A 15,134-nucleotide genomic window follows, 5' to 3' on the forward strand; every position below is an offset into this window, starting at 1 on the left:
GAGAAACCAGAGAAGTCAGTGAGCTGAGAGAAGAAAAATGGAAGGAGGTTTAGGGGTGGCAGGAGGTTAAAAAGCAGAAGCACAGCACTCTGCGGTGAGAGGCTGGGAAAAGGGAGAAGGAAAATTGGGCTCTGAGGGGCTGAAGGGCTCCGCTGTCCCACAGGGCACGGAGACGGCTGTGACCCCGGCCCCACACCCCACACAACAAGCGGCCGCAAGTCTCCCAGCACCAGGGACACAACAGGGCAGCAGCGAGGTTAAGACTTAATTACATGTTAAAATACGGCCTTGTGCATGTTTGTTTTAACCAAAAAAACCAAACCCGCAGCAGGCTTGTTCAGCTGTAGTTGGTCAGGGGAAGCTTCGAAGCGACTGTAAACAAAACTAGTGCTAAAACAAAGCAGCAGCAGGCGTTAGAGCAGCGTGGACGCGCCTCGCCGTGACATCTCAACTGCTGAAAAGCTGCCTTACCTCGTTTTTCCCTGTCAGAGCCACCCCCGAGGAGCCACCGGGCAGCACTGCCGTGCAGCGGGGGAGAGGGGGAGGACACTCCAGCCGAAGGCCACGGTCCGGACACGGTTATGGAGCTCTGTGAATGGCAGGAGACCGGTCTGAGAGCCACGACGCCCCGTCCTGTCCGAGAGCCTCGTCCCGGGGCCCGGTTCGTTACCACAGCGGCCGCCTCAGCTCAAGGTTCCCTTCGCCCTCAGCCGGGCAGCTAAGGGCGGGGGGGGCGGGGATGGGGACGTGAGGGGAAAAAGGCGGGAAACGCGGCGGAGCGGGGAGACGGCGGGGCGGGAGTGGGGGGGCTCGCTCTGCGCCCTGGCACCAGCCCTCCTCAGCGACCCTCGGCTCTGGAGAAGCCCCGGCCTCGACCGCAGAGGCGTCCCTTCACACCTCCGGAGCCTGACTCGGAGGGAGGAGCCTTTTTCAACTGCTCCCCCTGTGGTGTGAGGAGAGCCGCCATGACAGACCAGCACACAGCAGCAGTTGGGCAAATCTTTCCAATTTCTCCCCCTCCTGTGAGAGTCAGGGGTTTATTATTATTATTATTATTTTAGTACAACAGCTGTCAATCAGGTGGCGCCAGTACTGCGGCTATTTTCCCACATTAGCACCCATGACTGCCCAACAGGTTGAAAACCCAGGCAGCCCTCAAAGGTAAGTTTATTTTGTGGATTTGGGTGGCCAGGCCAAAGGTGCAGGAGTAATTCCAGACAGACAGTCCACACGTTTTCCCGGAGCAATGTAATGACTTGTGTTCCGTACTTGTAGGTTTGCCTGCCTTTCACCAAGTGAAATTCAGCTCTAAGGGCCATCTGCCAGCCTGGCTCCCTGGGGAGGAGAGCGGCTTTTATCCAAATGCTGTGGTAACCTCTGCTGGCTGATCCTCGCTGTTACACCGGTTGCGACATGCCACTAGAAGTAAGCTTGTAGGCTGATACAAGCAGCCGAGCAGACAAAAAGGCATCAGAAGAGGTATATTACATTTGCTTGCTCATACTTTTGTATGCATTTGCTACTGCACAGGATTGGGTTTTTCTTAGTTTAATGTGTATTTTTAAGGCATCAGCGATTTAGGTAAATTACGACCCTTTTCATCCATGAACATGTTGATTTCCTCAGATAGCACAACTGTTATCACTAAGCAGGTCTGTAACTGTAATTTGCAACTAATCTACATTTTTCAGTTTGAAGATGTGGATACAGTGTACCCACTATCAGTCACCTTACACAGCTGATGGATGCATTTTTATGCATATGATAATGTCAGTAGTTCAGGATGCTACTTTTTTGAGTGTTAAACATGTCACACCTCTGACTTATACCCAACCTTATTGCACTTCTTCAAATGGTGATATTTCGTATCTAAGACAGCTATTATTCATATCAATAGGTACATTAAAGGCTCCAGGTGAGGTCATGGTCAAAAGTCATAGGAACTACAAATGTGGAATTGTCTTTTTACTCTGAGGAGTCTAAAAATCTAAACAGATTTTGTGCCGGAGAGGAACAGAATGCAGACAATTGACATATGATTCCCATTCACCTTGGTCCCTATTAGTGTGCCTTATTCTGTAGAGACAGAAAACATACAGGATAAATGAGAGCTGGATTTTATTGGAAGCTTCCATGAAATAGGCAAGAAATCAGGTGCAGGTCCTCATTTCAACCATTACAATTACTCTGTTTCTACTGTTAATCTCATCTATGGAAAACCTAACACTTGCTTCCCATTCCATTTGTTGTGGTCTTCTATCCCCTTAATTGAAATACCTACTAGAAAAGCTTCTACAAGGCAAGCTTTTCAGCCAGAATTAATTTATTTATTTTCTCTACTCTGCAACTTTGTGTTATTTTACCGTAGGCAAAACAGCAGACCACAGCAACAAACATGCTTCAATCTGAAGGCATCCTGAGAATTCTTGCTTAAGACCTGTACTTCTTATCTACTAAGAACCGTGACTTCTAAGAAAAATCTGTGGCCATGACTGCCTCAAAAATAGAAAACATCATGTAGACAATATGCATGTTGCTACAAGTCAGACCTTATTTGACCAAAAATATTAGATAGAACTGCCTGTTTAATTAGACATGGATCAAAAATGAAGAATTAAGCACTCTCCCATCATTCCCTCCAGGTTTTGAAGTTGGCATTTTGCCCCCTCTGCATATAGTTAGTTGTTTGCCTCCGGCTGTCAAGAAATGCAGAGGGCTGTTATTAAAGCACCAATAATTTGCTAAACCCCATCTTTTGTGGAACTTGCTGAGTTAGAAAATTCCTTCTCACCTCCTCCCCCACCTCTCCTTGACTAGAATAACTGAAGAACAAATATCACATTATGGTGCTACGTAAAAGGGTCTAGTGTGTTTGCAGTTTAAGTGACTAGCACAAGACAGAACAAATCCTAAAGCTCAAGCCTGTCCAGCTAAGTGACAAGGGAAGTAAAAAAAGTATTTGCTTTTTAAAAGCATATCAGAACAAAGACATTTAGGACTTGCTGTCCTTAGTGCTTGATATTCAGAAACTGATTGCTAATATAGTTTGTTAAAAAGTTCTCCAAGCAATTAGAGCCTGAACACATACAGGAGAGAGACTGAAGAATTGCCACTACAATGAGTGAGATTCTGAGAAAGCAGAAACCATGATCCCACCTCATCAACTGTTTAGTGTTGGCCTCAAGCCAGAAGTCTGCTTTTGCCTTTTCAGAACTCCAGGCCATCACAATAAGAATTGTTATCCAATTCTCCACGAAACATCCCAATGGAGCAGTACAGCAGGTTCTTTCAATGGCTCAAGTTTAAATTCAGCAAAGATGGCAGTTACTGCTTTGCCTTTCTGCCATAGATTACTGTTTCCAAATGGGTACAAGTAAATATTATACCTGTTCCTCATTAGATGTCAGCCGCTACCATTTTTCACTAGCATTAATATTCTTGTAAACTACAGAAATCAAGGAGTACACAACCCATTCAATTATCCCCAGCATTGACCTCAGTGCAGATAAGCAGAGCTAGTCACTCCATCAAGTGCTCTCATTAAATCTGCTGCCAAACACAAGTCAACAACCTGAGTTTCTTAGCTGACAAATAGAGAGATGTCAGACAGCCACTGACAACCACAGAATCACCAGGCTTTTTTGCAAGAGGAATGGACATCACTTAAACCACACAGAATTATTACCAAGAAGCACAGATTTGACATTTCTCACCATATCTTCACAACATGAAGCAATCGTATGCATTCCTTTCCCTGCTCAGTCCACTTTTGCAAAGGGCCAGATCTTTCTGTACACCACTGAGAGAAGCATGCTCTTTTCTTAGATTGAAATTAAATAAGATTTCCTGTTTGCCTCTACTTGCTTGCCTTTATTACACATATTCAAGTTAGTGTCCCTCTCCACTCCACTGCATCCTTCGAACTTACATTTTGGTACAGTTGCCTGGTAGTTCAAGGAAAGACATGAGAACAGGTGCTCTTTTGGAACACAGATAAATTTTTAATGATTTAACATATCGTATAGACACTAGTTGAACAGCTCAACAGCCAGGGAGAGAGGATGCAGTTTCTGTCCCATTGAACGGCCAACAATCACAACACACTTCTGATCACGTTCTGTTTTTCTAGGGGAGAAAGGGGCCAGAAATTCCCACTCATGTTGTCCAGATTAGGTTGGTTCTTACAATTTCTTACAATTACCACTTCAAGCAGTGGTATCACTTGCTAAGGAATTAATACCAAGTTGGAAGAGAAAGCAAGAGCAAGCCATCATTATCTTGATCTCATCAGTCGTGGTGCAAAAAACCACAAAGTGCTGGAATACCTCTCAGCAGGAATGATATAATAGACCAACCTGATGGCCTTCCCTGAGGAAAACAGTCATGAAGTGCTGGAACAGGGGTGAAGAATCTGTTTAACACTGAAAAGAGAAGTAACCTCTGCTACCCTCTGAAGACAGCATCTCACACTGCATCTTCACACTGTATCATGTCTGCTGCAGCAAGTTGCCATAGGATGGCAGCAAAGGGGAGACAGATTTTCAGCTGGATAAACTGCTAATGCTAAAGCTTTTAAGCTTTTGGAAAAACAAGATTTTCAAGAGAATCTGCTGACAGAGCCATTATCTCACTTGATGACTTCTGGGAAAGAACAATGAAAACAATACAAGTGGATTTTATTAGATGGCTGGTAACACTACTTCTTGTTTATATCATACGTAATCGCAATAGCATTCTACAGATCTTTTGCACCAGGATATTCTACCACTGTGCTTTGGTTGGGTTTTTTGGGTTTTTTTTGTTTTTGTTTTTTTTAAAGCCTCTGTAGATTGTTTTATTTCAGTCAGGGACTAGGAAGTATCAGTTTAAACAAGCATACACAAAGTCAAAATCATGGAGGAGATGGATGGAGTAAAAAAAGAGAAATGAGGCTCTTCACAGAGAAGAACAGCCCAATTTTGTCTAGCGCTTGGACATCGCCGAGTGACTTGCAGGGGGAGCACAAATTTTGTCAGCATTTTACAGGTTCTCTACCCATCTTTTCTGTGTTGTGTGGCCTTAAGAGGGAGACAGTTTAAATTGCAACTTTAGAAAGCTAGGAGAAATTGTGGGAGAACCAACCCTGTTCTAGTGCCATTCTGCTCAGACCAAAATTCCAGAGTAGCAAGCATGTCAAACAGCAAATCAAACCATCATGACTGTTTAACTGAACTCATGCAACACAGGTGTCCTCAGAGGAGGGTTTGCACCATGTTCTGACATTCTAATTACTTCATGCACAAGGACATCATTAAACTGAAATCGTAGAACTCCACCCTTTTGCCTCCTGCACAACCAAGGAGTTAGGTACATTTGAATAACCAAGGCCTGAACAAGTTCAAGCAAACAAATCTTCAGTGCTTCGTGTCAGAAAGTGGACTAGAAGAGAGCTGTTTACAAAACTAAGACTCCTCTTAAGGAAACTGTTGCAGAGTAACAAGGAAATCGTTTACAGACAATAAACATCCCATCCTAGGCAGATCCCTGCTCTTGTCTCGTGCTGTGGGACTTGGAGAAAATAACAACTCCATTGGAGTTCTGAATGCTTTAAACTCACCAAGAGGAACATAAGCACTATAGTGATGAATCCCAATACAATTCCTTTAGACTAAGGAGGGAAAAAACCCAACCAATTTTAGTCAGGAACTAAAATGTCCTTTCTACCTGACATAACAAAACAGGGACTGAAAGGCATCAACAACTAGCTATGCAAAGCATCAATACTTTCAGCTAGTAATCCATACAAAATGAATAAATAATTCATAATTACATATGTAGTGTACACCATGCATGTCAAGAAGTGCTCCAGAGAGAGAAGCACAACATGCATGCTTTACTCTCTAAAAGCAAAAATCCTCCAATTACTGTCACTCTGGAAAGTCTCTGGACTGCAGAGACACAACTGAACCTCCATGTACAGCTGCAAAGCTACATTAGATATTTTTCCTATGATGTTTTATAGTCTAGATTGACTCCATGCATCCTAAAATTTAGAGAAAGTATTCAAAGAATGTACTAGTAATCTAGTACAGTACCGGTACTCTAGTACTCTAAAGCAGGTGCATAACAAACTGAAGAAAGCAAGATTCAGTGCCAGAGAACTTAAGTCCCTCGCTTACACTGTGCACCTCTGGGTGTACAGAAACAACGTAAACCGTTTACACTGAGGGTCTTGTAAAGTAACAGCTGTTGTCTTGCTCTTTTGGATTCTAGTCTCCAGTTCCTTCCCTTTGTTGCTTAGATCATGCAGCTTTCAAACAGGCAGCAGCTCTGGGGGATATTCGCCATAGCAGTATTTTGCAATTGGATCTCTATAGGTGTTTTCATGCTGCACACTCTGCCAGGAAAAGGAGGAGAAGCTTTAACAATACACACATATTGAAACAATACATCCCTTTAATGCAGGCCAAAACCCAGAGCTTTTCCCAAATTCTTCTATATATGAGAGTATCATCTGGAGTCAGACAACACTGCACTCCCAACATGTAAGAGCCAGTTGCTATTATAGACTTTAATGTTAAACCATACCCAGAACCTCCTTTTCAGGAGACTATCCAAGTAGGTGGGAATAGATTCAATATTCAAAAAAAATGTTATATGCTTAGGCAGTATCATCAAATGTCCTAAGCAAGCAAGGCATAGTAAAATTGCTACTTGAGATGCGTGCATTTTTCTTGATAAAGCTAGAGTTCAGATGTTACGGGTAAAAAAAAACCAAAACAAAACAAACAACTTTGGAGACATTTGGAACTATGCCCTTTGTTTGCAGTCCACCCCTATTGCTATATTAAATACTCAAGCTGCATGACATCTCCAAGAGCACTTTCTAAGAGGGCCGATGCTTGCTTAGTCCAAAACTTCTAATAAAATCATATGGGTAACAGAAGTTCACCTCTGTTCTTAAAAAGCAAAAAAAAATTACAACATACTTTTTGAGTTATTGTGCAGATGATTCTAAGCATATGGTAAGTCTAAAAATGTACCATAAAGTAAACAGCATTCTGAAGCTAGTGGGAACAACTCGCACGCTTCTCTTCCTTACAAGATCTTCTCCAGAACACATCAGAGATCTTTACCATCATTGAACTCGGCTAGTCTCTTTTTAGTTAAGTACCTCTTTTCTAAAGAGTGTACAACTCATCCTGCTCTAAATAGGCACTTTGCCCTTCATTTACTGCTGATATTACTATTTCACCTTACAAATCAGAGGATTGCCTTCAGATTAGCTCTCACCCATAGCTTCAGCATTCATGAAAATGCCCATGTGCATGCAAGCACAACAGACCAGCCATTCATAGGACCAAGCCCCATTTTCCAAAGGCGTTTTTGGGGTATTTTTCCATTTTTGAGCCCTGGACATGTACTTGTGTCTTACCTGTGATGAAGTCCTACATTTCGCCAGACACAACTCAAAGTGATCTTCCACTGCCATGAAGAGGTTTTGGAAAGCAATAGCTGCCCGGTTCAAGAAACGTTCCAGAAGATGTTGCTAAGTGGTTAGCAAAAAAGATGACAAAGTGAAAAAAAATCACAAACGCTGTACTTGAACAAGGAGTAATCATAGCCCACCTTAACCTACACAGCTCAAGTATCAGAGGAATAGTAAGCACTCACAATTTCTAGCAAGCACTGAGAGGCTAACACACCACAGAACCCCAGCAGTAGGAAGAGAATCTAGAGAAGCTAACAGAATACAGGGAAGTGCTAGTTGCAAAACTGATCCTGGCTGGAATAGCTTTTCTACAATCATTTCCCTTCAGCAAATGCAATTCCCCCAAAGCTGAAACATTTTGCAAGGCTCCCAGTATTTCCTCTCAAAGGTGGGAAGGATGAATTTTTTTAAAGCTTTATTTATAGCTTGCCATATGGTCCTTGCAGGCTTTCCTCATCCAAAAAAAGGAACTGTCCCCTCTAAGGAAAAAGCTCCTCACAAACAAGCACTTTTAGCCACAGAGGAACCTGAGCAGCTGAGAACACCTGAAAAGCAGGAGAAGGTCTATGCACCTTGCTGGGTTGCAGGCAACAGGAAACACAGTACTCGTACACACTGCAGCAGCCATTGGGAAGGCAGCTGTCACAGCTGTACAGCTTTGTACTGGGCACGTTGACATTACAACAGCCATTTACCAGTAGGTCCTTCCTCTCACAGATGTAGCCTGAAAAACAAAAACAGTAGTACCACCTGGCAAGACATACTCCTTTGCACATTCTGTAGAAATCTATAGAAAGAACCTCATTACTTAAGAACAGGTTTATTCATCATTTAGTAGATTATGATCCCCCTCAATTTCACTTAAGTCCTAACTAGCAATTCTTTGAAATAACACTTGGACATAGAGCTGAGTTTCACAACAGCATGGTGTTATCTGCACAACTGTTACGTACCTACTCTGATATGCTGTGTATACAGTATGAGTATTCAAATGCAGAATATTTAAGTTCTGATTTCTTTTTGGCATAATTCATTGTTGTGATTGGAAGGGGAAAGGTGATTGGTGATGATTATACTGGAAAAAACCATGAAATACGTTCTTTCAACTGGTCTGTGTCTGGGTAACTCTCTTTACAGTTCAATATGCAGAGACTTAGATTTATCCATGCAGGATAGCTGTAATATTCCTTGTTGAGCAGAGTCCTTAATAGTATAGAACCACAGTCTGTGTCCTTACAGAAACTGTACTACCACAGCCTTAGACCGTGAAAGATACCTGTGATTTTAGAGACCTTAGTGAATCAGCAGTAAGCATAATTCAGGCAGGGCTAAATGTAACATTGCTGCAAATCACAGAAGATGTGGTGGTTTTCCTACAGCCTTGATTTCTAGTCAAGAACGGTCCCATGCCTGAGCAACAAGCACACTGGGGAAGCATATGTGCAGGGCAGGAAAGGCTCCATATGCTTAAAACAAGTGGTTAATTGGAGAACCTGCAAGAAATATCCTTGGGTTTACAAGGGTCAGATGAGGTTGTTAACTGTGACTGAGCCCTAATTATACCAGTCCTGAGCTGCCTCCATGCAAGGCCAGTCGGGTTTCCCTGATTACTCTCCCTAACATACCTGACAGTAGGAGTACACTGCAGGGAGACAGAGATAGCTCTGCAAGCAACCGCGCTAAGCTGAGCAGGACTCAATGTTTGAGTTCTGTGCAAAGGTAACTGGAGTTCTTTGAATCTAAGGTGGTCCTGGAAACAGTGCGGCTGCACTCATAAGGTACCATGCCCGAGCCAAGTCCAGCAGGACCCAAGCCTGCTGTGCACAGAACCAGGTCAGCAGTGTCTGCAGCCACAGCAAGATTAATCCAGTCTGAGGATAAAATGCCAACAGCTGAGGTTCTGCAGTAAGAATGCCTTAACAAGGAGCAGTTGTTACTTGGAAGTGCCATCAACAATCAGACAGGCAAAGCAGCATTCGACACTGCAATATGCAGAATAAATTCTTAGTATCAAGTATACCCAGTTCATCTGTAATGAGGAGCTTCCCCTGCACAGAATTCCTGCACTGGTTACTCAGCTGACTGCTGTTTCCCGAACTGAACTTCACCTTCCACATGATCGGCTGCTCGTGCTCTTGCACTTGGAGGAGATTCCGATCTCTCACTGTCCTCTCTTCCTGCAAGGAAAAGACAGCAATGCAACCAAACATACAAGTTCCTTCTGCCATTCCAATCCACGTGCTTTCCCCACAATTAAAAATGCCTAGTATTCGTAAACTACAGGAAACTTGAGTGTCAATGGCATAAGCACAATACTACTTGCAGTAGCTTACTTTTTGCTATACACAGCATGAAAGCAACGTAATCCAGGAAACGGGGGTATGCAAGTTCACCAAAGGATCAGCTAACACAGCTGAATTCGGTTACTACAACCACAAAAGTAGCATATATTACATTAAATAACCACAGGTACACATATTTCTCTTTTGTAAGTTCTTTGCTTGTGGAGTTACAGTTCATAAGAGCTATTACAACAGAATAATCAAGTCCCTTCGAAACTTTTTTTTCCCCCGGTTTTGGTTCTAAACACTATTGCAGTCAAACACGGTATCAGCCATGACTTTTTTTAACTCCTGTCTTTTTTTAATCCTTACGGTGTAATTCTTACGGCAACGTATCCCAGGAGCTCGGCGACAGCACTCGAAGAACAAAAGTTACGCTGGGATGTTTCGATCTCCACCGCCCCCCGCCGCCCCAGCGTGCTCCGGGGAGGGCACTGACCTGCTTGAAGGTGCTGGTGAGGAAGTAGACGAGGGAGAGCCCGAAGACGACGCCGAGAACCCAGCGCTTCCTCAGCAGCCGCCGCCACAGCACCGCTCCCCAGGGCACCATGGCGGCGCGGCGGCCGGCCCGGCCCCGGCACCTCGGGCTGGGCCCTCAGCCCCCCGCCGCCGCCGCGCTCGCCCGCCGCAGGGAGGGAGAGGAACGGCGGGGGCAGCGCTGATCCAGGACCGGCATCACCGGCGGGAGGGATGGGCGGGCGGAGGTAAGCGAGCGCGGGCCGCGCCCGGCGGAAAGCCTCGGCGCGGCGGCGGCCGCCCCCGGCGCGGCCACCGGGCCCGGCCTAAGCCTCCCGGGGAGCGCGGCCCAGCCGCTTCCGCCGGCCGCGGGGCGGAGGAGGCGGAAGCCGCGGATGTGCGTGCGCTCAGAGGGTGCGGCCGCGCCGGGCGAGGGCGGCGCCCGTCACCGCGGCCCAGCACGGGTAGGTACGGGGGGCCGCGGCCTCCTGGGCCGGGCCGGGCTTGCTGCTGCCGAGACCCGGCCTGCTGCCGCCCCCGCTGGGGCATTTAGCCACCTACTCCAGCGGGAATCTCCTTCCCCGACCTAACTGGAAAAAAAGGCCGCGCCTATGTCTCTCTCTGTGTATACATATATATGTGTGTATGCGTATAACTGTATTTATTATGTATATGTGTGCGTATATATATCAGTACATTTATGTATATATTGATTTATTACACACACGTGTGTGTGTATACATAACGAAGGCAGAGTACAGCCCAGCAGGCGCCCAGGGAGTGCCTGGGCAGTGAGCAGGGCTGTAGGTGCCAATCCCAGGGGAGAACAGCCTTGCTGGATCGTGCACGTGTGCAGGGGTTGAAGCACCAAGGGTTCCTGCTCCTGTCTGTCTTTCCTAAGGAGATGGAGAGGTGAAACTGGCTGTGCTGTGGTGAAAATGACTCTATTCATGTGCTTCTTACAGATGCGCCTGTTTCAGCTCTGTGATCCGGGTGCCTTGCAGTCATTCACCTTGAAGGACCTGTGATGACTTTGAAATTTGGACCATCCTGGATTATCTGAAGGACTCCATGTATGAGATGTCTGCACCCTTTTGAGCTTCCCTCTCTCCCACGGTGGCACCTTGCACCTCTGGTTAAACCTGTTGTTCAGGTACTGTTAAAAAATGTTCAAGTGTTGCAAGATGAAAACCCCTTATCCGGAAAAGGCAGGACCAATCAGTACTGAAGCTGAGTGCCTTTTGGAACAAAGTCCATTTAAATTCTGTCTGATCTTAAATCTGTAGGACTCTGGGCAGAACAGATGATTACATCTCACGAAGTCCTGTATCTTCAGTACTTTGCATTCATGTCACTGCCCCCTTCATGGCTGATGCCAAAAGGCAAAGTGTCTCCCCGTAGAGCTGCATGTCATTTTGGAACATAATTTCACCCCACATTGCAATTTAGTAGACTTCTGATGGTCTAGAAGAGAGTGAAAGATTTTCCAGGTTTCTCCACACTGGCTCTAGCTCTCAGCTTGTAGCATGGGAAGATGGACAGATTTCTTTATAAGCAGTGACCCCAAAGTTGTTTGCAGGTAGGACAGCTCTGCCTGCATGGGCCAGCCTGTCTTGGTCTTTTCATCATATCTTAATTACTGGTTTGGTTAAAAAGAGGATAATGTTATGTATTAAGTCAACAGAGACACTGTCAGGTTAGGATTAAGTAACATTTACTGCAGGGAAAGCACAAAAGATTCTTGGAGTACTAAGTGTTGTTACTACAAATGCAGCTTTAAAAAAATCTGGAAAAAACCCTTCAATATGTATTTTTTACTGTATAAAACTTACAGATCCTTATAAAACAAGTTTTGGCCCTGAAAACACGACACAAATTGAAATGTATAACTAGAGATTAAAAAACTGCTAGGAGTTACAAGATCAAAATTTGTAGTTAAGAGAGTGTTGGTTACTTAGGGTATCAGAAAACTTTGGTTAGAATTAGATTTGTGGTACTCATGATGGCTTCCTGCATCCTCTCCATAAAATGTGTTAAAAGCTGTGTTTTTCGTACCATATATGATTATACCAAATTTTATTTACATAGATATGTGTGTATTTATATTAACTGGCAAGGGGATGTCCAAAGTTGGTACCTCATATTAAAACCTCCGTGTTCTCTGTCAGCGAATACTCAAATCCAGTGCTGTCTCAGTTCAGCCTACCTGATGGGGTTCTTCAAGACTGGATGTTACAAACCAAGGGTCCTACCCTTTTTTGTAAATGTAAGCTTTTTTTTTTTTTCTCATCTTGTTACAAATTCAATACAGTGACCTGTGTGATTTAACTGAAATACCCTTTCTTCTTTCACTGTTTTGTAACTTATCTTCAGGGCTGGGCGAGCTACAGGTACTTTTACTGCAGGTGTATGTGGTAAACACAACTGTCTGTTTATGCACTGTGAACTGCATGATTTGGGCTTTATTAAGGGATAAAATTTGAATTTAATGCAATTTTGCATGGGCTAGTAGGTCACTGAAAGTAAAGAATATGAATGAAAAGGTGCAAATATAGGGGAAAAAATAAATATTCCATATTTTCTACTTCTCAGCTTCCATACTTCTGCTTACAGACAGCTAGGAAATGTTCTCAGAGCCATTGTGCCTTTACAGAATACAGATACATTTATTTACATATATTCATGCAGTATGAAATGTTATAAATAATGTTATAACTTCTGATATTCAAAAGTATTTTTTTAATTAAAAGAGCCTTTTATATTTTATTCAGTAGCTATTGTAGTCTAGGGCTGAGTAGGCTCAGACTTCAATATTTAAAGGATTTCTCTCTAAATCTATGAAATGCCTGTGGGAACCTGGACAAATCACTTGCAAAAATAGCCCATTCCTCAGGTCTTATATAACTAATATAACATTAAGTAGTGTAAGACTATTTGCTGGGTACTCTGTGCTGTGCCTTGATGATGATGATTGTGTGTTCTTCTTTGCTTTTCAATTAACTTTATTTTAAAAAGGTGTAATGTGTTTGAGGCTGTTCCCTTAAAATTAGACACTTGAAAGCAGAGATTTAAATAACTAAATAAAGAAATTCTCTCCTTGTTCTAGAAAAAGTTCCTGAAGTTAATACAGTTTCAGTGCCCTTTCATTTCCCACTCTGGGCCTTACTTTATTTATGCTGACAATTCCAGAATGACTGGAGTGGGAACATGTGATCTTTTGCATATGTGCATATTATTTATGACTGTAGTGCAGAGTTTGCTAATGGCATTTTTGTGCTTTAAAAGGAATGGATTGCTTATTTAAAAGAATATTGTCATAACCTGATTGTATTTTTCGTAGAAAATTTTTATACGTTTTCTTTTTTTCTTTGCTCTCAGTTGTGCTTTACAAAGCAAGTTTCTTCAAAAGAGGAAGAAGGTATTTCATTTCCAGAGAGTGTATGTCAATTCACGTGTCACATCAAGAGGTACTCTGTTAGTTGTCCTCAAGTTCTTTATCAGAACATGTCATCACACAGCTGTACACTTCTTGTGACTGCCACATACCACAAAAGGGGATCTGACTAGTTTCTGCTCTGCCTGGAGACCTGTGTATGTGTGCTTCCATTTGCCAGTTGAATGTTGTTTCTTCGCAAGTGTACTAAGAAACAAATGCAAGCTTGAGGTGCTCTTTCAGAGAAGCGAATGATTTATGCCAGCCATGTCACTAGCTGAATGGGTTTCACAACCCTCTGACTCTGTGGGCCTTTGTTAGTAGTCACACTGGGAACTGTTGACCTGCAACGTTGATGTTGAGCGTGTTGTGTTTTAAGGTTTTGAGGAAAATGCAGAGACGGCATAGCAGCAACACTGACAACGTTCCTCCTGAAAGGTAAATCTTTTTCCCTCTTTTTTCCTCTGTTTTCCTCTCCAGAAGGGAATGTTCTGATTTAAGTGTATGGTGTGTTTTAGCAGATGAAAGCTCAAAATTGAGAAAGGCATATATTTCCTGTGCATGTAGTGTGGCCGGGCTTTCTGTTTGAGTTTAGAGACAGATTTACTTTTCTCCTTCATGTCAATTATTGACTGCTACCACCTACGGTGTTTCAGGTTTCGTGATCCAGTATGGCACATATGGAGACAGTTGTCTTAGCATAGGCAAGACACTTTGGAGCTCAAGAAGAGCGATTCATGGCACAGTCCTGTGGGGATCCTGAGCGCTATCAATCTGAAAGGATTGATCTGTATGAACAGAGGCTATTTATACTTCTGTTGCTAAGGTGTTTAAAAAGTCTGCTGGTCTGAAGCTCCCAACTACTATGACTTAGTATTTTATAAAGATTTTGAGTGATCCTTTACATCATCCCAGAAGCTCTATCTAGCTTCATGTATGTGAATACTTAGAAGTAGAATACCTCTAATTCATTTCTGTAATTATAACATCAGCAAGGGAGCCTTGCCACTGTTGTTGTTCTGGTACTAAATATTCCCTTGTGCTTTCCCAGGGTTAAAGCTTGACTTTTTTTTTTTTTTTTCCTAAAGAAGAAACTAATCTAATTACTCTTAAGACAAAGATGGAACTAACGCATTTCATTGCTCTGGCTGAGCTGAGATTGTAAGTGAAAGATCGTTACTAAGTATTTCTTAGTGGTTTTGCAAGTAGAGATGAAGCTTGAGGTCATGACCACTTCTAGCATGGTTTCATTCTTAATTTCAGGGAAAAAGGAAGCCATCTTCAACTTTTTCTGCATGATGCTGCCCAAGCCTCAGTGCAGTCTGTGGGTCTTAAATCACCAGGCAAGGCTGGGGCTTGAGAGGCACATAGATGTTGTATGGGCCCTCTCATCTGCAATGTAGAGCTCTCTGAGTCTGTACAAACTTGTAAG

General features: G+C 43.4%; 2 protein-coding genes across 10 annotated transcripts in view; one reads left to right on the forward strand and one right to left on the reverse strand.

Annotated features, from left to right (window-relative positions):
- Positions 1–3,980: 3,980 nt before the first annotated feature.
- Positions 3,981–10,524, reverse strand: SPRING1 (SREBF pathway regulator in golgi 1). The gene is made up of 5 exons (XM_052795769.1): positions 10,253–10,524; positions 9,492–9,648; positions 8,044–8,195; positions 7,415–7,528; positions 3,981–6,376 (listed from the first exon to the last, which is right to left on the reverse strand). The coding sequence occupies exons 1-5, from the start codon at positions 10,361–10,363 to the stop codon at positions 6,293–6,295; spliced, it is 618 nt and encodes a 205-aa protein (XP_052651729.1). The 5' UTR covers positions 10,364–10,524; the 3' UTR covers positions 3,981–6,292.
- Positions 10,525–10,627: 103 nt separating this feature from the next.
- The window catches only part of RNFT2 (ring finger protein, transmembrane 2), a 31,854-nt gene continuing 27,347 nt past the window's right edge, over positions 10,628–15,134 (forward strand). Inside the window, exons 1-5 of one of the 9 annotated variants that reach the window (XM_052795762.1) lie at positions 10,888–10,908; positions 11,235–11,422; positions 12,438–12,535; positions 13,648–13,687; positions 14,082–14,140. In XM_052795762.1, coding sequence (XP_052651722.1) covers positions 14,094–14,140 — 47 coding nt within the window. In that variant the 5' untranslated portion in view covers positions 10,888–10,908; positions 11,235–11,422; positions 12,438–12,535; positions 13,648–13,687; positions 14,082–14,093. Of the gene's footprint in view, positions 10,734–10,885; positions 10,909–11,234; positions 11,423–11,449; positions 11,849–12,437; positions 12,536–13,647; positions 14,141–14,637; positions 14,864–15,134 lie in introns of those variants that run through there. The other 8 variants (XM_052795760.1, XM_052795759.1, XM_052795756.1 and 5 more) reach the window with 8 other exon arrangements.

Source organism: Harpia harpyja, chromosome 9 (genome assembly GCF_026419915.1).
Source record: "Harpia harpyja isolate bHarHar1 chromosome 9, bHarHar1 primary haplotype, whole genome shotgun sequence".
Lineage (NCBI taxonomy): Eukaryota > Metazoa > Chordata > Aves > Accipitriformes > Accipitridae > Harpia > Harpia harpyja.